This window comes from Musa acuminata, chromosome BXJ2-7 (assembly GCF_036884655.1).
Source record: "Musa acuminata AAA Group cultivar baxijiao chromosome BXJ2-7, Cavendish_Baxijiao_AAA, whole genome shotgun sequence".
Lineage (NCBI taxonomy): Eukaryota > Viridiplantae > Streptophyta > Magnoliopsida > Zingiberales > Musaceae > Musa > Musa acuminata.
In genome coordinates this window covers 6,493,717-6,516,633 of record NC_088344.1, presented here as the reverse complement: position 1 = coordinate 6,516,633, position 22,917 = coordinate 6,493,717, and the positions used below count along the sequence as shown (strand labels likewise).

The 22,917-nt window shown below is 39.8% G+C and overlaps 2 protein-coding genes across 3 annotated transcripts; one reads left to right on the top strand and one right to left on the bottom strand.

Moving 5' to 3' along the window:
* The first annotated feature begins 50 nt into the window (after nt 1-50).
* LOC135616881 (disease resistance protein RPS2-like) lies at nt 51-3,174 on the top strand. Its single transcript, XM_065116594.1, has one exon. It carries the CDS (start codon nt 402-404, stop codon nt 2,970-2,972), a length of 2,571 nt encoding a protein of 856 aa, XP_064972666.1. The 5' UTR covers nt 51-401; the 3' UTR covers nt 2,973-3,174.
* A 342-nt stretch (nt 3,175-3,516) lies between these two features.
* Nucleotides 3,517-22,632, bottom strand: LOC103990285 (transcriptional corepressor LEUNIG). 2 transcript variants are annotated; one of them, XM_009409364.3, is made up of 18 exons: nt 22,308-22,632; nt 21,360-21,457; nt 21,126-21,235; nt 20,190-20,567; nt 19,981-20,069; nt 18,346-18,430; nt 18,200-18,275; nt 17,817-17,866; nt 15,625-15,942; nt 13,669-13,851; nt 9,703-9,948; nt 9,440-9,557; nt 9,198-9,307; nt 8,921-9,070; nt 7,889-8,044; nt 7,600-7,716; nt 5,562-5,768; nt 3,517-3,945 (listed from the first exon to the last, which is right to left on the bottom strand). In XM_009409364.3, exons 1-18 carry the CDS (start codon nt 22,337-22,339, stop codon nt 3,802-3,804), a joined length of 2,667 nt encoding a protein of 888 aa, XP_009407639.2. In that variant the 5' UTR covers nt 22,340-22,632; the 3' UTR covers nt 3,517-3,801. The 2 variants fall into 2 exon arrangements, with proteins under 2 accessions (XP_009407639.2, XP_064972663.1); XM_065116591.1 differs by lacking the exon at nt 21,360-21,457 and having other exon boundaries at nt 22,308-22,631.
* Between the last annotated feature and the right edge of the window lie 285 nt (nt 22,633-22,917).

Here is a 22,917-nt window from a genome sequence, read left to right as displayed (position 1 = left end):
ATGAGTGATATATTGATTTGTTTTTATATATTATGCGTACATTCGAATCTTACTGTCAACCTATTTTTACTGTGTACTTTAGTACCTTTGCCGGTTTTTGGCAGCAACCAAGAAAGATCCGTTCTTGCCGACCGGATGGCTTTCTACTTTGCTTTGTTGGTGAGCTTCGTATAATTCCGGTTTGCTTCTCCATGACAAGCGATTCCCCCCGTACTGAAGTCTCTTGCTTTGCTTTCGATGTGAGATTCGGATTCGCTTCTGCATCACTGGTTTGCTTTCATGGCGAGAAAACTACGGATTCGCTTCTGCATAGGCTATAAATCCAGCGTGCTACTCTTCTTCTTCCTTGTACCTCTGTAAGTCTTCTCCTCCATCACATCTATTTATTCATCATCTCCGCTATGAGATCTCTTACAGAGATCTTCGACTCCGTCGTCAGGGATTGCTGCTCTCCTTCACGCGAACACCTCATGTCACTTGAGAAGGACCTCGGCTTCTTGGCCGGAGAGGTGCAAGAGCTGAAGTGCAAAAGAGAGGCCGTCAGCCGAGAGGTGGAAGTGGCAAAAGTTCGGGGGCTCGAGCCCAAGCGCAGAGTGATCGGGTGGATGAAATCCATTCAACAACTTGAAACAGAAACCAGATCGCTGAACGAGGAGTTCAGCAGGTTGAAGAGGAGGGGCGCTTGCAGCAGCCTCTCTGCGAATTCGTCCTCCTCCAGCGAGCAGCTTAGAAGAAAAGCCGAGATAGCAGTCGCGACCGCGGGGAAGCTGAAACGGAACGGCAAATTCCGCAAGGTGGCCTTGCCCGATGAAACGCTCGTCCCAGACGAGGCGTTCGAGCAGCTCCGACGACATGCAAGCGACGGCAGCGTGAGCTTCATCGGGGTCCACGGGATGGGTCTGGCGGGCAAGACGGCACTCCTGAGAAGTCTCTACGATGACTTCCTGAAACGCCAAACGGATTATGACGTGGTTATCTACCTCGAGGTACGTGGTGAAGTGACGGACGTCCAGACTTCGCTCTGCAAACAACTAAGCTTGCCGTGTCCAGAAACGCAGATCGAGAGAAGAGACCTGCTTTTCGGCGCCCTAAGTAAGTCGAACTTCGCACTCTTACTGGACGACTTGTGGGAACCGTTGAATTACGAGCTCGTGGGAATTCCAATTCCCAATACGTCCACGTCCAAGATCATCGTCGCATCCCGACTGGAGGACGTCTGCAGTATGATGGGTGCACAGAAGACGATCGAAGTGGAAGGCCTTGCGGAGGAGCAGGCCTGGGATCTCTTCCAGTCCACTCTGTGGGGGAAGGAACCCAACAACGTGGACATGATCATAATCTATCGCGCTAAAGCGATGGTGTTCAAGTGCGGTGGATTGGCCGCGGCACTCGTCACCACCGCTCGAGAAATGAAAGACAAAAAGACATCCAAGGAATGGAAGGAGAAAGGCCACATCATGAAGAACGCACCCCACGAGCTTCCAGGTATGGAAAAAGAAGTTCTTGGTCCTCTCAAACGCAGCTACGATCGTCTGTCCGGTGAATTGCAGAAATGTGCCTCCTGCTTCGCGCTACAGGCAGAAGGGCGCCCCATCAGAAAGGACCTACTTATGGAACTATGGATAGCCGAAGGGATCATAGCCGACTTTGAGAACATCGGCGATGCCACGAGCAGGGCGTCGCATTTGCTGCAGGAGCTGACTGCAGCGTCTTTGATAAAAAGGCTGGATGACGAGACCTTCGAGATGCACCCCATGGTTCGTGCCATGATACTGTGGGTTGCAAATGGCTGCGAGGAAAGGAAGAACAAATGGTATGTACGAGTCAAAGAATGGGCGAAAGAAACGCCAGACGCTGGCATTTGGAACGTCGCGGAGAGAATAGCACTGTCTGGGAACGTAATAGAAACTCTACCGGACAATCTGGATTGTCCTAAGTTGGTTTATTTGGATCTTGGAAACAATCGACGACTCAAGCCGATACCAGATGGCTTCTTCGGCCTCATGCCGTGCCTCAGGGTCCTAAATCTGCAACGTGTTGATATAAAAACGATTCCGGAAAACATTGGCCATCTGGACCATCTGGAATATCTTAATCTGTGTGACACGAGCATCGAGTCTCTGCCATCGAGCATTGGAGGCCTGAAAAATTTGAAGCATTTGATATTGCTATCGACGAATTCCTTGAGGGATATTGCCGGTGGAATACTGTCAGGGCTGGAGAAACTGCGGTGGCTGCATATGATGGACAGCTATAGTGGATGGTCGACGGGAGAGATGGGGTCGTCGTTGGAAGAGCTGGAAGGCTTGGATGATCTAAGGGTTCTTGGCATCACCATCGCCACAGAGGCTGCTCTTCAAGGACTCTGTGGTTCACGACGGCTAGCAATGCGCACGCACTGGCTCCAGATAGAAGACTGCGACGGATTGACAAGTTTCATAATTCCATGCTCGTTTTCTCTCGGGAAAGCCATGCTCAATTTGATAGAGCTCCGACTGCACAAATTACATGAGCTAAAAGAGGTGGTGTTTAGTGAGAGTGCTGCTGCGCTTTCGAATCTAAAACGCCTTCGTCTCTCGGATCTACCGATAGCCAAGCTCACCTGGGCGGGCAGCTGCCTTCAGAACCTCGAGGAGTTGGAGATTGAACGGTGCAACGGAATAGGTCCTGCACTGATAGAACTGGAGGACGAGGGGGCAATGGATGGCTTGCAGACCATCACTATCCTCCCTAATCTCAAACGAATCAAGCTCGAGAATTTGCAGGGGTTGCAGAGCCTGAGCCATGGGTCTATAGTATTTGCGTTCCGGAGGCTGGAGACGACGGAGGTGGAAGATTGCCCCGAGCTCAAGAAGCTGAGCTTGGTCGCCCCGGAGCTGAAAGAGATCAGATGCGAGGTGCGGTGGTGGCGGCAGCTGGATTGGGAGGACGAACGAACCAAGTGCTTCGACAAGCTCTTCAAACCGCTGTAGCTTCTTCGTTTCCGCCGCCGGAGACCATGGCTTCCACGGATGTGACGTGAGTGCATGTGCTGTACGAGTTGTGTGTGAGTGTCTGCTTGCGAGTTGGTTTTGTGTCGTGCTTGGCGTGCGAAGCTAAACTACCTTATCAAATGCTGGTTTTGATTCTATTTTAGCCATTGAAGCCACATATATTAAATGGATGGATGCACTATTAAGGCTACAAAGTGTACAAGTCGAGCTTCATTTCTTCGAACTCATTATTGTTTTGGTTCGTGGAAGAAAAGTAAAAGAACATACGGACCATTTCTCGAGAGCATGGGAGATGGATGATAACGAGAATCCAATGTCAAAAAAGGGTCAGGTATAGTTTGGTCTCGGGAAAAGATTCTTAAGCATGCAGTATATTATGGTTGGACTCGAAACAAACCTTGAATACACAAAAATAGTCGCGAAATAGAAGTGTTGGATTGATAAGTATTCTAAATAATTTCACTTAAAACTAAACTAATTTCTAATATAAAAGAAAAAAGGTAAAGTTAAAGAGGATCAAATAGGCGACCCGCAAAGAACGGACAGAAGGCATTCAAAACCACACCATTGATGGGTACAAGATACAAAACTATGAAGCCTCCTCCCTATTCTAACCAATACCTCTAGCAGAGGAGAAACATAAGAGCGGGACAAAAACAAGGACAATATCTAAACATAGACCACCACCTACACCAACAAAAAACATTCCCCTTGATGTCACATATAAGAAGGCTAGCAACCACATTTGCCCTGGCAACAGAAAACATACCATGCTTCATAGCTGTTGGAACCACCAACCTTTTTAAGTTCATTTCCATAGTTTGACGAACTTGTCATGACTTGCAGAAGCAACCAATCCATTCACATTCGAAACAGCCAAGGCTGCGATAAGCCCTTCATGTGCCGGAAGAGTCATTGTTTTGCTTTCATTCATATCCCATAGCTCGAGAGACTGCACACGAAAGAACATGGAATCCCGTAAGCAACCAAAAGATCTCGCGGTAGCACATTTGAATATTATAGGATACCGGTTGACCATCCAGATTTATGATTGAAAACCCAGTCGATACAGCAAGAATATCATTCAATTTTTTTCAACATCAAGCTAGCTTATTTGAGAAAAATTGTTGCAGATGATACAGAATCTTGTATTAGTGACACAGGAGCAGGCAGATAGTTGTCCATCTCATCGCCAGAGAAGGTCATTGCAAAAAAAATTATAGTAAATAGTAATAAAAAGAAATTTCCAGTTGGGATAGAAACTATATTTTACCCACAACTGAAGCTTCGTCTGTTTCCACATTTTCTAATGTACATCAACCAGTAAAACAATCGGTTGGGAAACTCTACATAGCTCTCCCTTGCTTAGGTGTCTTCCTGGGGTGGAGTCCTTTCCTACACTACCAAATTGGCTAATACAATCTAAGAGAATAAGCTCACCAGATTGTGGACCAAGTTAAATATTTCTTGCGTGACTCTTCCTATTCTTAGTAACGTGAAACTAATTTTTAATTCATATCTATCTCCATCTTACGCACAAATTCTAATATCATTCCTCTCATATATGGGATGATTATTGATCAACTTCCCAATAATTCAAGAGATCAAACATGTCTGACTAGTCCATATCTTTCAAATGCTATGGGACAGCTTGACCAAGGTTACCTGGTTCATTTGGCTCTGATCATGATACATTGTTCAATACTTGAATTCTTTTTTTTTTTTTCAAAATTTGAGTCCAAGTTATATTAGTTGGAGTTACTATACATGGAAACTTTAAAGCTAGTTAACTTGGGGTCACATGACTGTTATAATTCTTATCAATGTTGATTTGTGCATCTCTTTCTCCATCTCACACACATGAATATTTTCCAACATAATTTTCAAGATGATCACAACTATGCCTTCCGATCAACTAAAACCAAGTCCTAATTAAGTTTATAAGGGCACACCAAGCATAGTAACAATGTTCTAGTGGCAATAGGTTTAGATCTTGCTAATTAGTATTATTTCCAGATGCAATTCCATCATTTATAAAAAATTCCAGCTTCGAGTCTATCTTAAGTCCAAGAGTTCCAATATCATCATAGTAAGATTAGGCAAGTTGTTTAGCTATTAAATAAAATATTTAAAAGAGTTTCTAATGGGATTTTTATGGTAAAAACATTACCAAAGATTAGTTTAAAATAATTTTCATTTTCCTCTCTTATTCTATCCCAGAAAGTCTTTCTCCTGGAACTGGAGAAGGCTCTAACAAGAGAGTTAAATCTCATCAGATTGCTACATTACTATTGTTCTTGACATGCATCAGTGAAGGTTGAATCTTCTACATAGTAGCCTACTATGAAATTTGCCAATATTACATTTGGGTATTTAAAGTGATAGTATCGAGTTTGGAGTAACAACAAATTTTAGATACAAAAGCTTCAACGCATAACAAATCAGTAAGAACACATGAACAACACAGTGGCTTCAGGATAGCATATACAAGATAAAATTAAACCTTCCAACAAATATGAACTAAAGAAGCAGAGAAAACATCATTGATAGTAATGGACGATTACTTGCCTGGTAACAACCAATGACCAGCAAAGATGGATATGTGGGATGAAAAGCACATGAGTGGAACTTGTTTCCATTACAGCTCAATTCATGTACACAGTCTGCTTCACTTCCTGAACCAAGAGACCATACCCTGACCGAGTCTTCACTAACTGAAACAACAAGCTCACCAGAAGGATCCCAACATACAGAATCAACATGTTTTGCATGCCCCTGCAATTTAATTAGTTCCAAAGTGAACCAACAGTAAATCAGGTACCTGATTCATTATACGAAACCCCTCAAACATAGCATACAGAAGGATGAGAAAAGATGCACACATGAGATGAGCAAAACACAAGCAAATTGCACAGTTTTCTGGATAGACGATAAAGGTTGAAAACAGATAAAACACATCAATATCATAAGATAAACTCCAATAGATAAAATACATAAAAATTCAGAACCTTGTCCAATTGATGACAAGGAGATGAATATAGTCTTTATGTATTTATGTTGTAGATTTAATCAACTTAGTAACATGTTAGAAGACACTTCAAGTGGGGGGAATCAAGGGTATATGTCCAGCATGCTATGGAGAGACTGTTTTAAATTCTAAACATAACCAATGACCGAGTGTTAGCATAAACGGCCACCTCAGTCACAAGTATCATGTGCAAAAAAGTTTCTCCAAGAATTTGAATTTGGTGAATGTAAAATAAATTGCACAACATGTCAATCTTGGTACTCTAGTTAAAACTACAATATCCAGATCTTTAATAAACCATATGCTTTCTCAAGCGAAACTTTGTTTTTATCTTTCCATATCCATCTAAGTTTGATAAAGAATTACTACAAAGAAATCAGGCTCCCAAAAAGTAACAAGTTTTCTGTCTAAAGTTGTCTTTAGTGGATTGGAAATTTGAACACGTCGGGACCAGTGATTTAAAAAGACGCTCGGGTGAGGCGAGGCACGAGCGCCTCGCTTCATTTCCCGACAGCACGCTTCAAAGAGGCGCCGCCTTGGCGCTCGCCCGAGCCCAGGCATCGGGCGCTTCGAGCGAGCGCCTAGGTTAAACCAGGCGACCGAACCACCGATTTAGGTTTGGTTCGGTCTCCGATGCTTTAGTTGGTTCAATCAAACCAACTAAAGCACTGATATCAGAGAGCCTTCCCCAACCCTAACCCTACTCGCCGTTCACGCTGCTCGCTATTGCCGCTGTCGCTGCCACTGTTGTCGCTCGTCGCTCTCACTACCGCTGCCGCTGCCGCTGCCACAGTCGCCGCTCATCGCTCCCGCTCCCGCTGCTGTCACTGCCTCTGTCGCCGCTCCCGCTGCTCGCTGCTACCACTGCCACTGTCGTCGCTCGTCGTTGTCGCTGCCGCTCCCGCTTTTCTCGGCACCCTCGGTCTTCCCTTATACTCTTCTCTTCTCTTTCGCTTATCTTTCGAAATCGAAAGTATACTGTTAACACTATACTGTTAAAAGTATATAGTATACTATTATACTGTATACTATTAACAGTATACAGTATACTGTTAACTGTATACAGTATAACACTATTATTTTGATTTTAATACTATTAATTTTAATATTATTAATTTTTAGTGTCTCACTTCGCTCGGGCGAGCGCCTGGGCGAGCGCCTCGGGCGTTTTTGGACCGTGGCACCTTTTGGCGCCTAGCGCTTTTTAAATCACTGGTCGGGACTAGAAAAACACCATAATTAACAATGATACTTGTTTGATGAAAAGCACCATGCAACAGAAAAACCAGAGCATAGATGTTTAAATCATCGAATCATAGTCACAAGGAACAAGAAGATGAATTTTAACAGAATGAAGCTGCATTGCAACTATTATAGAAAATGACTAAATATTTATTAGAATGAAGATTCATTGCAATACTTAGAAAAAATGGTAACATCATGGCAAATATAAGCAAGGATTTAAACAGAAATATGAAAATGAACTATATCTGCTACTGTAAAGTATTCTTGAGGTGATCCTCAACAGATTTTGCTAGCACAAGGCACAATACAGAAAAGTAACAACTGATGAGCAACCTGCAATTGATGAAGGCATGCTTGGGTCTCAACATCTAATATTGACACAACATTCTCAGCAGCAGCTGCAAGGCATCTTCCAGTACGAGGTTGAAATCTCATCTGAGTTGTCCCACCCTGTAACGTTACAAAAAATTGAAATAAGTAAATATAAAAGTCAAGTATGTTGAGTAATTAATACAAATGATCAATCAAACATAAAAGTCAAGTATAGAGGTCTTAAGAGCAATAGTCCATAAACATCGGAACTATGAAATAAAGTTTGTTGATAAGATTATGCAAATCATACCTTGAAAACTCTGACACAACTACCATTTTTAATGCTCCAGTAGCGTATCTCACCATCCCCATCACAGGAGCATATGAGATCATCTTTATTTGGGTGAAAATCCAAAGACATAACAGATGCAGAATGCCCTGTAAAAGTGCGAAGCGAATATCCTGGCTGCATAGTTAGATCAAATAAGTTTAGTACTTCAGAGCGTTCAAAAGGCACTGAAGTAACAGAAAAAAAGATTATGATCATGCAACTTCAAAAGAACTCCTATGATGATGACGATCAAGATTTCTTACTAATAGAGATCCTCGCATAGATAGAATGATACAATTACAAATAACAATCTTTTTGTTGGAAAAATATGATTAGGCAGTAGCAGCAGCATTAATTATAACCATGCAACTTCAGAAAATTTTCTATGATCATGACTATCAAAATTGCTTACCAATAGATACCCTTGCCAAGATGTAACAAAGAAATTTGATACAACATTTTTCAGTCAGTAAATGTACTTAACAAAGCTAACAATCAGAAGAATATGATGTGCAAATTAAAACATCATATGCAAATTGCATTTTTTTACTGAAATAAATATTTTATTGAAGATAATGTGGACATATTTGATCGGTATCCATGACAAACATTGAAAATATGGGCAACCTATCATCCACACTATTTTTTAGTAAATGGCCAGCAGGCCCTGTTAAGCACGTTTTTCAAAATCTCATCACAAGCAAATTGATTAAACACACCCAAAAAGAAGGAAACATGAATGACATTGCATGTTCCTATATCAGAATTGACCCTTGTGAACAAACTGTATACCACTCTACTTCAATGCTCACTTCCGAGTGTTACATGATATAAAGTTCCAAATAAATTGGCCTGAGGTCACTAATCTATTAAATAGAATATTTGGTAACAAGTGCAATTTTAATATTGCCGGGTATCATAGACAAGGATTGAACAAAGCGAAAACAAACAATGGTCCATAAAAGACTATATCAAAGCGAAAAAATGGAAGGAAGAGTCACTCCCACTCACATTGTCAGCATCCCAAACCCTTACAGTTTTGTCAAAAGACGACGTTGCTAGCCGTGCAATGCTTGGACTGAATCGAACATCGGTTATCAGCAAAGTGTGTTCTTCCAATGTTGATTTGGGTTTCAAAGTGTCAGTATACCATAACACTGCCTGCTTTGCCAAAAATAAACAAAGGATTGAAATCATAAAATTAATAGGAAGAGATAGAGAGATAGAAAGAGCATCAGTTATGGGATTTACAGAATCTAACATCATCATATTTCACATTTCATCTTACCTTCTTGTCATGGCCCCCAGTAGCCAGTAATTTTCCATCTGACGAGAAGTGGCAACAAACTACTTTACTTGTACTTGCTCGCGTGGATCTTATTTCCGAAAATGTGAACCCTATCGATCAAAAACAAATGATGCAAGAAAAGTTTTCATCAAGTTGAAAACCGAACAAATTTCATTTGTAATTTACTTTTAATTAGCAGAAAGGAACCTTTTTTGGCATTACAGAATAACATATGAACACACCTTTGCTCACATCCATGCCACGACCTACAGTATCTCTTGCGTCTGTGTCATCATGAGACAAAAATGATTCAATGTTATCATCCAGTGAACCATCTTCAACAAATCGATCAATATCAGCCTGCAATGCAACTTTTATCATCCCACCGCACAAGATGGACTACTAAAATATTGATGAAAATGAGAGCTTCCATTACAATTTCTCAAATTTACAACTAAGATGCTATGAATAACTGTACAAAATCCAAGAGTATTTGTTAATTTACCAGCTGGTTTGCTGGTGATGTTAAATTTCCAGTGCCATCAGGACCAAAAACAATCAAAGGCTTTGTAGAGCTTGAATTGTGTTGCAGGGATGGCATTGACATTACATCTCCTGGAGTATGTGTCGATGGTGTTGAAGGTGCTGAACTTGGAGAGGGACCAGCAGTGTTTGCAGTTCCAGAACTATTTGCTGGTCCAGACGATGAAACAGGTTGCTTGCGCTTACGCCCACTTGGATTCTTTGATGTCTGAAAATTCATCCACCCAGTAGTAGTTTCATCTTGATATATATTAATAAAGATAAAGCAAATATATAATGTGCATTAAACGAGAAAAGAAACATGTTCGAGGATGGACTACTGGCACCCATAATTCAAAGTATATATCATGGTGTAAATTCATTCTATGAATTGCTTCAATGGCTGAAAGGTGCGACTTACTAAACTTTTCACTAAAAAAGTAGCCCATAGCTATAGCAGCACCATCATAACGTATTAGATGTTTTGTGCAGCAGAGAGTTATAATCACTTGCATATGATTAAATACTTAGATGCTTCTTGTTAGTGCAGGCTTATGGACTATGTAATTTATGAAAGCTCATCCGATATCAAAAACCGGCATTTTTAAATGAAAAAAATCCTAAAACACCAAAAGCAAAAGGATATCAAAGTCATGCTTCAAAATTGGGTGGGACAACATGCAGAAGCAGCTAGAATACTCATCTGCCAAGCCTTTTCAGTAGGTTCAGGATCTATCCAAGAAAAATGAAACAGCCACTACTCTAAGTAAAGATGTGCAATCAAATAGCTAAACCAAGGTTTCCAGGTGCACCGACACATTATTTTCAGAATTATTATCCAAATTGAGAACTGTTAAATTGCAAGCCGAAAACACTCTATTTACCTTTGTTAAATTCCCTCTCGTCACCATTTACTACGTCATGGACAAGTTTGTACACAGGGTGTTCGATGTATCCATGTCTTTCGGTTTTAATCACGCTTTGCATATCATGTAGAAGGCTTGTAACAGGCTTGGCAACCTCATTTTGGTCCGCTTTTGTAGCTATTTCAATCCTGTACACGCAGGTTGTATGCGATCATCAAGAAGAGGCAAGACTGCCCAAAAATAGGCCATTTAGGCAACCATTTTGGATAATTTTTGGCTCAGCAGAGTGTTGCGAAGTGTCAACCAATACAACACCCTGGAGCTACTTGGGTGGCACGTGGTTAGATGGGCCTTTAAGGTATTGTCTAGAGCAGGTTCGCTATCTTGTTCCGCAATAATGTCATGTGAGCACTTGTGGGGACTTTTGGATACGACGGACCACCTTGGACCCTTTATCGCAAGACCGTTCAAAGCTTGTGAAATTTATGTTTGTAATTTACATTGCCTATCAACTATTGGTTGAAATGTCTACTTGTGGAATCCCAAGTATAATGCTTCTTGTAACCTATCTTTTCTTTTACACATCCTTAGGTTTCCCCAAGAGGTTACGAGGAGGCTAGCCCTTTGTGGATGGTATCTGAGCAAATCTAGCTAAGTTTATGACAAATGATATCTGAGCAGGACAAGCACACTTAGAAACTCTTGGCATGCAAATGTGAGGGACCTACCAGGGCTGCGTTGAGGGCAACCAGCACACGCAATCGTTTGAGGGGAAACAAGCATAGAGACATGAGGAAAGGAGTCACTCAGAGGAGCAGGCATCCTAAATTCGTACTCAGAGGTATGACCAACCCTTTACATGAGAGGCACCACAAGAACAAGCAAGTTGGGAAGAACGTATAGTGTACAAAGGTTGGGATGGCTGAGTTTGAGCTACGACTCGACAATGACAACCAAACTTGACGGTGCTCTATGCAAGTGGGGGTGTTTGGCAACAGATCTAATTGTGCAAGTAAGGATGAGTTGCTTAGCGATAGAAAGAGTTGTGCAAGACTCGTAGAGGCAAGGGAAATTGCTAACTCGAAGAATTTGATACTCATGCGAGAGCTTGTATATAGTCAACGAACAGATTGTGGCTACCCAAAGACGATCGAAACTTGACGCCATGAAGAATGAAAACTTTATCTTTGACATGGAAGGATGTGTCTGTAGGAAGCTAAAGTGTGCAACTGGTTTAGCATGTTGCTAGGCTTTGAGGGGTGCGACGAGAGTTGTATTGGCCAAGAGTCGGGTGTGTTCGCGATGGTGGTATAATGCACGATTTGTTCAACAAGGCGAAGTAGCCCAAAGAGATGGTAGTCTCTGAAACTTTCAGAGGGAAGGGTGCGAAAAAAAAGGTTACTCTAACGGGATAGGTATCTGGGAGAGAGAAGTCTTGGTTCTCAAAGGGAGAATCATGTGCAACGAACTACACATGTTGAGAGAGATACCTCAAGATGGAAGCTCTTAAGAGCTCAACGGATTGAGTGAGTAACGAGGAGACATCACATGATCTCTCATAAGGTAATGCATTTGTGAACACATTACAAGATTAAGTGGCGAGCGACCTGAGACAACACCAAACGCACACTTAGAGCCGATGTGGAGATCAGGCTCAGTGGAGGGTTGACCCATGGAATGGTGGGCGCAAGGGACATCATCAACTCAATGCAAATCAATGAACGGAGTAACTTAGGTGGAACTTAGTGAAGTGCCTAAGTCGCATGAAGGAAGTCAACATAGAGGAAGGAACAGAGCTTTCCTTCGACAGAGGTCAAGAATATGAACTCTAATAGAGGCAAAGAGCAAAATCATGTTGTTTATTTGGTTCCTCATTCTGATGGACCGAAGTCATATTTTATTGTGCCAAAGTCGAAGGGAGCTTCAAGGCACATAAACCTTTTCTCGATGAGGCAATTGACGAAGGGACTAAGGCGGCTCAAATAGCGAAGGCGAAATTGGAGTCAAGAGGCCCTTGACCACGACGGACCACCTTGGACCCTTTATAGTGTGACTGTTTAAAGCTTCCAAAGTCGACGTTTATAATGTGCATTGTTTATCAAATGTTTGCCGAAATATCAGCTTGCGGGATCTCGAGTATAACATTTCTTCTAATCCGTCTTTTCTTTTGCTAGTCCTTAGGGGTCCATAAGAGGTTACGAGGAGGCTAACCCTTTGTAGACGGACACACAAGAGTGTCGCACAACTTAGACAAATCTATCTAAGTCCATGATAGATCACTCCGGCTATTTCCCATATAAGTAGGGTTAAGCTGTGTGGGAAACACATGCTGCAGCATGGTGGTGTTTAACCAACTCTCGACTCAACTGACTAGTTACATGCATGATATAACACATGAAGCACTGACAACACAGATGGAAAAGATTAACTGCAACTAGCCGATGAGTTTCAAAGCAGCATATGATTAGGGATGACAATTCAGCTCACAAACATTCTCGAATTTAACTTGTTGGGTTTGTGTTGATAAAGTCAGCTGCCTTGTCATGGTCTGGTAAAAGAGGCACCAATAGAATCATAGAAATCTTCCCTCCACCAATGCACTACATGTGCTTTTACACTTCCCATCTGCATGAGGAACCCCAGCACATGAAAATCTAGCAATCCAACAAACCAGTAGACTGAAATTTAGCAATCCCATGAACCAGTGAACTGCAAACAACTAAATCTTGATTGCTGATAAGAGAATATGATAAGAAAATGACCAAGCACTTTGATTTTTCATTGGAGTACAAACAAAGAAAGAGGTGCAGGGCCCATAACCATGTAATAAGAAATGTTAATTTATCATTTTACCATCTAATAATAGAAACCGATCACAGACAAGCACCTTTGTTATGCTAGACAACATGGACCATCATGAAGTAGAAGCACACTCCACCATAAACAAAAGTCATCAAGATTGCAATTCATACCTTTATATAAAATGATTGAGCTCTTATATGGTCAGACACAAATTTTATAATTGAAACTTAATTATGGAGATATAAATGAAAACAAGAAAATATGCGAATCATAACACAAACCTGATCAGTTCCCTGAAAGGAATTTGACATGCTTCCGTCCACATTTATGCCAGTGCCCATTTTCTCTTGCTGATGATGATGGTGACTTGAACCCTGTGAATGTTGACTTGATATGGCATGTTGTTGAAGTAGTTGCTGATGACTGCTGCTTTGCTGTTGCTGCTGTTGAAATTGAGCTATCTTCTACTACACAAAACAATAGAATAAAAAAAGCGACAAGGATACCATAAAATCTCAGAAATACATATACATATTAATCTATTTCAGCCACAAATGACAAGGAATGGATTTAAGTTATAGTGTCATTTCAGCAAAGGATTTTATCAATAAAATGATTAATTCACCACAAAAGCCAACTGTAGAATGGTAAAACCATGGTTCGCCTTACCAGTCCAAACCAATGTACCAACCAGCTGTTGGTATGGTACATACCGAGCTGTACCGAGCTTACCAACACATAGTAAATGGGAGATACCAATGTACCATCCATATCGGTCCCCTGTCGAACCAATATGTACCATGTACCGAGCGATATGCTATGGTACGACGAACCTTGGGTAAAACTACTACAATTATCAAATTTACTTAGAAATTATCACGACCCTGTCTAATAGGATAACTGACTCATTAACTTTGTAGAACCTAAACCTCTGGCCCAAAATGCTTATACTCAAGCTGACAATAGTACATCCATCATGCTCTTATAAGCCAATCTTACTCTTTGTTAGAAGTGAGTACACCTTCCAATGTAGGACTAAATCGGAATGTTAAAATCTCCCCACTTAAGAATAACAAACGTCTTCATCAAGGAACAAACCCAAGCACGGCATATTGAGGTCTAAATCATTACATATTGGTCTTCATTCATCTTTGAGTATGTGCTAAAGGTCTTCTTTTAATCACTCAAGATAGTTCCAGGTTCCCAAAATTTCTTCTCGAATAGTTAATTTCCTATCAATCATTGTTTCACCACAGTTTTCTATCATTTAATGACTCCTGTATTGAACTGTATCAGAGTCCTACTTACCGTAAATGTCTCAGCACATGTTACGGCTGCATAGGTCCTATGCAACAGTATAAATGACCACATACACAAGCGGTTGTTGTGGCATCAGTAACCACATTTTTTGAGCTATGCTACAAATTGCTAAATAACCTAACTTAAGAAATTATGAACTGCAAAGTTGAACTTCCAGATATAAAATTAAACTGGGAAAATCTCTTCTATCAAGGTAAACCATATTTTGTTCAATTTCCTCCATTCTGTGTATAAAATACTAATATTGATATATGTAGTTATCAAGGTAAAATCTCTTCTATCATCAAGAATTTACTTATTTATTAAAGTTTTCTTCATTAAATTGGTTAGTCAAATTAATTGCTTCTAATCATGGTGAATTATCAGGGATTTCCATGTGATAATGGCAACCATACAGAAGAGAAATGGCCTCAGCAACAAAGAGGTAAAAAATCTGATTTAAGCTTGGTTTCATTTCAGTAGTGTGATGGATAACTAAATCAATCATGAACTATGTGATTCAATCCTCATCCCTCTCAATGGAATTGGCATTCTCAACATCAACCAAAGGGGAGGACACCATCGAAGGCCAATTACCATCAATTAAAAAAGATCAGCAGAACTTTCCTCCTCACTTTCTATCCTCTTTCTTTCCCACATTTGGATTTCAAAACACAATGGCAACAGTGCACCAAACTGTATTTACAGTGTGACACCAACAACCACTATATACAGGGGGGCATGCAACATAATAAATGAAATCCTTGAAAAATTTATGAAAGCACTGGACATTTTTTAATCTCTTTATCTCATATCATAAACCTTTCCTACTTATCGACATGCACCTAGTATTGGTTCAACCTGTCCTGTTCCATTTTCCCCACACCTGCCCCCATCTTTAGGGTTTCAAGAAAAACATTTGGTTTCAACATGCATACCTTCATTAGCATATCTGTATCTGCACGTGGTAAAACTGGACAAGCACTTTGCAGTGGGGATCCAACATTTGGAATGACATCACCAACAGAGTTTGCTTGCCCATCTTTTCCAAGAACTAAATTTCTATTGTTCAGCAACATCCTAAGTCTTCTACTGTCAACATCACCAGCTGCAGGAGAGGTCAAGTTTTGCTGTGCCTGAAGCAGTAGCTGTTGCTGTTGCTGAGGACTCAGGAACTGAAGTTGATGCAGAGGCTGAGGGGACTGCATAAATGACTTCTGTTGTTGCAGGATTCCAGAGCGTAATTGATCAAGACCCTGAACAATCAAAAGCAGCCAAATCTATATATTAGGGCATGACAAGAAACCATCTTGACAAACAGAAAAGTTAACAAGAATGAATGAAAGATTTAGAACACAAAACAAAGTTGCAGCTTTATCAACAAAATATATGCTAAGTTAACAAGTAGGAATGAAAAATATAGAACACAAAACAAAGTTGCAGTTTTAACAAAATAAGGTATGTTATCAAGTTAAAGAATTATAACTACAAATAAACGACTAAAAATAAGGAATATTACAATCCAAGGAATCAAAAAGATAACAAAAACTTCAAAGGGTGATTCAGGAAACAATGTGTTCTTTCAAGGACTTTCTGGGTCAGAGGTTTGAACTGCACAAGTCAGTTTCCTCCTTTTTGGTTCTACTGATACGAACTTGAGCTGGGAATTGGATTCCCATGTGCCATTTTTTGTTCAAGTTTCACCTAGTCTGAACCGAAACAAGTTGGGACTTCCAAATTCTTTTGTTCGGTGTTTAGTTTTTAACAGTTGATTCTTAACTTTAGTTGTCCCCATATAGTTCAACAGTTCTTATATTTCACTTCCTATTTATCTGGGAGCAACAATGAACTTGCACATTTGTGAGTTGCAACGGGGCCAAGAATTTGAGTTATAGAAACCACATTTTTGCTTGTAGGGGTAAGACCATGCACATTGACCCCTCTTGTATCCTGCATTGGCAGGAATTTCATGCACTGGCCCAACTTTATTCTCTTTTTCTCCAAAGACCAAAATATTTTGGAATTTCAGGGTTTTCCATGGGTGATCAAACAATAAATATATTCTTCAAGTAACTTTACTCTGAAAGCACTTCTAGATAATGAGATTAACATGGTACCAAATGGGCTCTGCAATAATATTCATGTACACTGGTTCAATCACAGGCTCATCTGCAATTCTCAACTGCTTGACCATAAGCCATGTTCATGAAATAAGCACAAAGGGAACACCAATTTTTTTAAATTCATGTAATCCTAGGCAAAATTTCAAATCTTTATGGCACTAAATATTAGGAACCAATATTCACTAATCTAATCAAGTTATGATATTAAAGAATATGGTTGAATACCCATATAAGTATCATTCTTTTTTATTATTAATTCAACAACTTGTTTGCCATCCATTATATTGGTACCATGCCAGCAAGTTCAGTAAGTTAAGTTACAAATACTAAAATAAGACCAAGCAAAAATTATATCATTGATATGGCACAAAAAAACTACCAGAAAATATGATGGCCTTCTTGAAGAATTTATGTATTGCTGTAAGATTTTTCTATTTAAGGCCTAACATTCTTCAGAAAAAGAACAAAATTGGAAAATCATCTTCAAACACTGATTAACAGGCAAACAAGCATACTCAACAAAAGGAGTTATACAGATGGATAATGGTCCAGGAGGTCCTGAAACTTGAAGAGAGGCCAGGCCGTATGCATCATGAACAAAAAAATGTTAATTGTCCGAAAACCCATGCGGAGGAAAAGACCTCATAGACAAATGAGGGTCAAAGTGTACCACAGGACTCTTTTGTTCAATAAGGTGCTCATAGAGTAGATTCCAGTCTTTACAATTGCAAACAGCATTATCCTGGTGTTCCATCTCATAAAGTGTGAAGGGTAATGCAAAGTCCATTCCCCTAAAAGGACAAGATGAAATATCCCAAAAAGCCACCTCCAAATAATGAAAAGGTCTCTCACTTCCAGAAAACAAGATGTCACTACAAACTACAGAAATTAACCTTGACTAAATGTGCTAAGCAATGAGGCATCCAGACATATATTTATAGTAACAATTCCCAAAAGAAAAAGGAACTAATAAATATGCCAAGCACAAAACCCAATTTAGAACTTACTGTTAGAGGCCATCCTTTTAAAGTCAAATTGTTTCCTCCCTGATTTGTTCCTGCTACAAGGGCAAAAGATGTCATAGTCAATTACTTATAAAACTCCAAGCAAAACCACAAATATGGGAGTTGCTTCTTTAATAAAATTTAGTCCGAAACATGAAAAGATAAAGAGAACAGTCTAACTATATCAGAGAAATACCTGACAATAAAAAAGGAAGGAAGAAGATGCTAAAAACATATTTGTGAACTTTGAACAACAGAAATAATTTTTAAAGTGCATTAGAAATATATAAAAAGCTAAGCATGTCAATATTGGGTTAACTTTAAAATTGCAAATCAAAAAAAGAACAAAACAAAAAACACTGGTGTGTCCTGCATATGGTCATGACCTGGCATTCCAATTAATGAGCCATCAGCACCTGAGACTCTGGGAGTCAATACAGCATTCATCTCAGTTTTGATATCCTGTGTTTCATATGTTGAGTCAGAACAACAACAGGATAAAAGCAATAGGATGGCTCAAAAAGAGACTTACTTGTGTTGGAGGAAGTTGGTGATTCCTACCCTGCACTTGCTGCAGTGGACCCACAACACCACCAGCAGAACCATGCAAAACTTGCCTGAGATAGAGAAGAGCCTTGTTACCCAGCCCAAAAGGAAGCAGATAGTCCTCCATTATATATAAACAGAAAAAATGACAATGGACAACACATTCATATATACAATATTTAATCAGTACTCTCCATGTAGAGCAAAATGTCTTATTCACAACAGGAAACACAAAGATAAATATGAATTTACCAGCACAAGCATACTGACATAAAACAACACAAAAAAGCAAAGAGTGAAGATAAATGATTACGCACTCAACTAGTCAAACAAACAACAAGATTGTATTCTGGTACAAGTATCAAGGAGAATTTTCTATTATGAATTGAAAAGTGATTCCATATTTACTTAACATTCTTATAGTTAAAGGAAGCATGAGTTGTGCTTCTACAAATATGTGTGAAAAGAGAAGAGACGAGGAAAGGGCATCAGTATTTAAAAACCATAACCATTCATTAAGTACATAAAAATTTTTAACCCGGGCCAATAGTTTAGATATCACAATCAAATAAATAATAAATTCTATAAATATATTCATTTTTACAGACACTGTTACAGATCAAGCAATACATGGAGATGGGTTTGAGTTGGAATTTAGGCGGATGTAGATGTCAACATTAAATGAATTGAAGATAACAACAGAAAATTATAAATCATGTTTTCTGCATAATACAAAGTTGAGAACCATACTATGAATGTGAGATCAAAAAGCATATAGAAAATAGAATATAATATACATAGAACAATGAAGCAAATACCATTTCTCCTTAATTTAACTAAAGGAAAATTTCCAAATTGATAAACTAGGATATTAGGATTCAGGTAGGACCCATCTGATCCTTTTTATTCTTGACAAAAAATCCGTTTCAGATACAGATCTTTAACTAAAGCACTTTATGCGAGCATATACGACTTCAATTGAATATGGAAACCAATTTGGCAACAGGCTATAACTGACCAACTTTCACCAGTCTAGCAAATTGAAGTCCAAATGATTGTTAAAATATAAGACAGAATTGTCATATTTATCATTGATCCGGGATAAAGAGAGTGACTGCTAAGCCCAATTGTTTGTTAAAAATATAAGGTAGCACTTGCCTGGCTGCTGAGCCCCACTAGATGTCTTGTCTGATAAAGAAAGTGACTGGAGAAAGTGATCAATTTCATCCATCCTTGTGGGATTTTGACCCAATATTGATCACTGACAAAAAGGTAGTGTATGAAAATAAGGAACATGGTACTTGCTTTGGCAGCTGCACCCACTAGATGTCTTGTCTGATAAACACAGATGCAGAAAGTGGTCCATTGATATTTGCTGGCTGGATTTTAACATCTAATGGTTGGGGATTTTATTCTATATAAATATAAAAGTGTTCCACTATACATGTCCCCAAACAGCCACATTTTACCATAGAAATTAATGATACTGCATGAATAACTCATCATAAATCCATCTTGAATCAACAAAAAGGTCATAAAAGCCTGCACCTTATTTAGAACATGATCCATACAGACCACAAAAATAAAAAGTTTGTAATTTAAGAGTACAAGCTGTAGATACCCTGAAGGTGGGCCAGATGTCACCGAGGATTTCAACATTGAAGCATGGTTTGGATCAAGAAGCTGCCCAACATTTTCACCAAATCTTTGCTGCAGCAAAGACTCCAAAAAGTAAAAATTTTAGTCAAGATATATCTTGAAGAAAACCAACAAATAACTGATCAGAAGGATCTTTCAACGGGGAACAAAGAAACCAGTTTCAGGGGAAACCTTTATAGATGCATCATCTACAGAATCCCTTTGGAGAGGCAACTTCAGCCGCTCTTCATACATCTTTGTTGCCAAAGCATTAGCAGTTCCAGGATTCTGACGCATTAAAGGATCTCCAGAAACAAGCCCATTTGCTGCACCATTGAGAAGATGAGCTCCGTCTCTGCGCTGCTGTTGCTGTTGATGTTGTTGCTGTTGTTGTTGCTGTGCGTGCCTCTGTAACAAAAGTTGTTGCATTTGAATCTGTTGTTGTTGCTGCTGCTGCTGCTGCTGCTGTTGCTGGTCTTGTTGTTGCAGCTGAGGTTGTTGTTGCTGTTGTTGCTGCTGCTGTTGTTGCTGTTGCAGCTGCTGCTGTTCTCGTGCTTTGATAAGTTGGGTCTGGCACCATGGACCAATTCCAGTGGTCAAATTTTATGCACCAAGTAAGCATAAACTAATTTTTGAATGAAAAACTAACAAAAAGTATTGTCCATAGTGAAAAAAGTTGAAACTAACAAATAAAATGAGATCAACAGCATGTTCCCAAGGCCCCATCACCTACAACTAGTATAGTAAGATGAATACAATAGTCAAAACAACATGTGTTGCACTATTCGTAAGAAAAGGCACAGGAAGAGAGCTGTTTAGCAGCAAGAGTTAAAGCAATAGTCATATTGAGCAGAAAGACATTGCGGGCTGAAAGTATCCAGCCTATGGGTCATTTAAGCGCAACGAAAAGAAAGAAAAATGGCAATTTGGCCAAAATAAAAAATTTGAAATGCTGGCATAACTTACTGATGCAGAATCAAAAAACATGACAACTACTTAAATAAATTAAAGAATATAGTTCGATAAGTTCCATGTTATGTCAATTATATGTAATTCTAAAAGAGGTGTACCTAAACAGGAACAGATAAAAATAAATCGAGATTAATTAAAAATAGACAAAGAACTTGCCTCGATGTATGATGCAGCAACATCGGAGTGCTTTTCATTTGTTCTTGCAATAAAAATATCCCAGAAAACTGACCACCATTCGAAAAGAAAACCACCAGGTGCATCGATTGCTAGAAAACAAATTTGAATTTACCATCAAATCAGGATTTACAATGTAGGCGTTCAAATTTGAGCTCCATATCTATTACAAATTTCTATGGCTATTGCTGATTACCAGACAGCTTTACTACCTACCAACAGGATCTGAAGAAACTTTCCCTTCAGCTTGAAACGTCTTTGCAGAGGCGTGCAAATTCCTTTTCATCAGATAATCATAAATATATACATCCAGCCTGATTGAAGCATTAGAGACTTAGGAATGGAGGTTACAGCCTTTAGTTTTGCATATTAGGAATGATCAAAAAGATGGTGTTTATGAAACGATAGATTTTGCACGCCACAGATTACAGCAACAGAAAACTGTGTGCATAAGAATACCAAAATGTGCCAGAATCTATTAGGAGGATCAAAATAAAGGCAAAAAAAACAACTGAAATTACACACTACGAGATCAGAGCAACCCAAAACGAAAGAAACAGAAGGCCCACCAAAACATACTGCCTTCGAAATAGAAGGATGTTCTATAAGAAACCCAAGATAGGAAAGAAGATACGCATGAATAAGAGCCAACAAAACAGCAGAGAGATCATCAAAGGCGTAGCCAGAGGAAAGTCATGCAAGAGCAAATAATAGAACAAGAAACAAATGCGAGAAATCTGAGGGCAGAACTGAAGGGCAAACGTATGACCAACAAAACTTGCAAAAAGCGGAAACAGAAGCCGAAAAGTGAAAGGAGCGGCAGAAAAACCTGGAAATTTTGCTTCTCTTCCACTAAAAATCAGGTCTTTAACATAAACATTTATCAAAATCCAAGAACACCAAATCCGAGGCCCAACAACCCCTAACGTAAAAGAAGGAAGGACCCCCAAAGAGATCAGTCGCTCACCAACACTTCAATAAACCCTAAGAAAAAACCAAGACCAGAAAGCTAGAGCACAAAAACAACCGAAACAGGGCGAAAAATCACCAAAACCAACACTAAATATTGCTAACGCATCCATCTAGAGAAAATCTTAAACCTACATTACCCGAAATACACCAGACCAAAGTTTAAAAAAGGAGAAATGAACAACAAAAACTCACATTTTATCAGCTTCCCAGTTGTTCTGCGACATGACTGATCCCACCAAACACCAGCACTTCAGCCACGCCTCCTCCTTCCTCTCCCACTCCCTCTCCCCCTCCCCACGACTCCCCGACTCAGATTCAGCTAATCATCTCACCGTCTTCCGCTGCTTCCTCCCTCCAAGGAAAAGCATCTTCTTGCCCCTGCCGACGCCGAACTCCAACAAGCGACAAGACAGCGCGAGAGATGAAAAGAATCGGAGAGAGAACGGGGAACGCTTAGTAGCAGAAAGTACTCAGCATAGCCGAAGACAACACGATCCTTGTTTCGAGGTAAGAACGTCGACATATGTTGCTGTATTAACACAGCTTAAATGTTCATTTATTGCTCGCGTGCGAGAAAAAAATTCAAACAGGCACCGCTTTCTCACCCCAAATTAAACCCCAAGGCAGACGACCAAGTCGACCCCACCACAACTCTCCCTGGTGTGTGAGGTGGTTGATTCCACGGTCGATGATGATCCTGAGGAGATCAAAAAGGCGAGGGCGTGTTATTCTTTCCCGATATTAATTTCGCACTTCTCGGACAACCAAATCGTGTGCGTCGCTGGTCCACTTCGTACACGAT

Bases quoted from the DNA above. Each gene is read 5' to 3' on its own strand.
- LOC135616881 (XM_065116594.1), top strand. From the start codon at position 402: ATGAGATCTCTTACAGAGATCTTCGACTCCGTCGTCAGGGATTGCTGC.
- LOC103990285 (XM_009409364.3), bottom strand. From the start codon at position 22,339: ATGTCGCAGAACAACTGGGAAGCTGATAAAAT. The intron at 17,867-18,199 runs GTCATGACCATA...CCCTTGTAGCAG, and splicing joins CTCATTAATTGGAATGCCAG to GAACAAATCAGGGAGGAAAC. The intron at 5,769-7,599 runs GTTGCTCATCAG...ATTAAATTGCAG, and splicing joins CATGCCTTCATCAATTGCAG to GGGCATGCAAAACATGTTGA.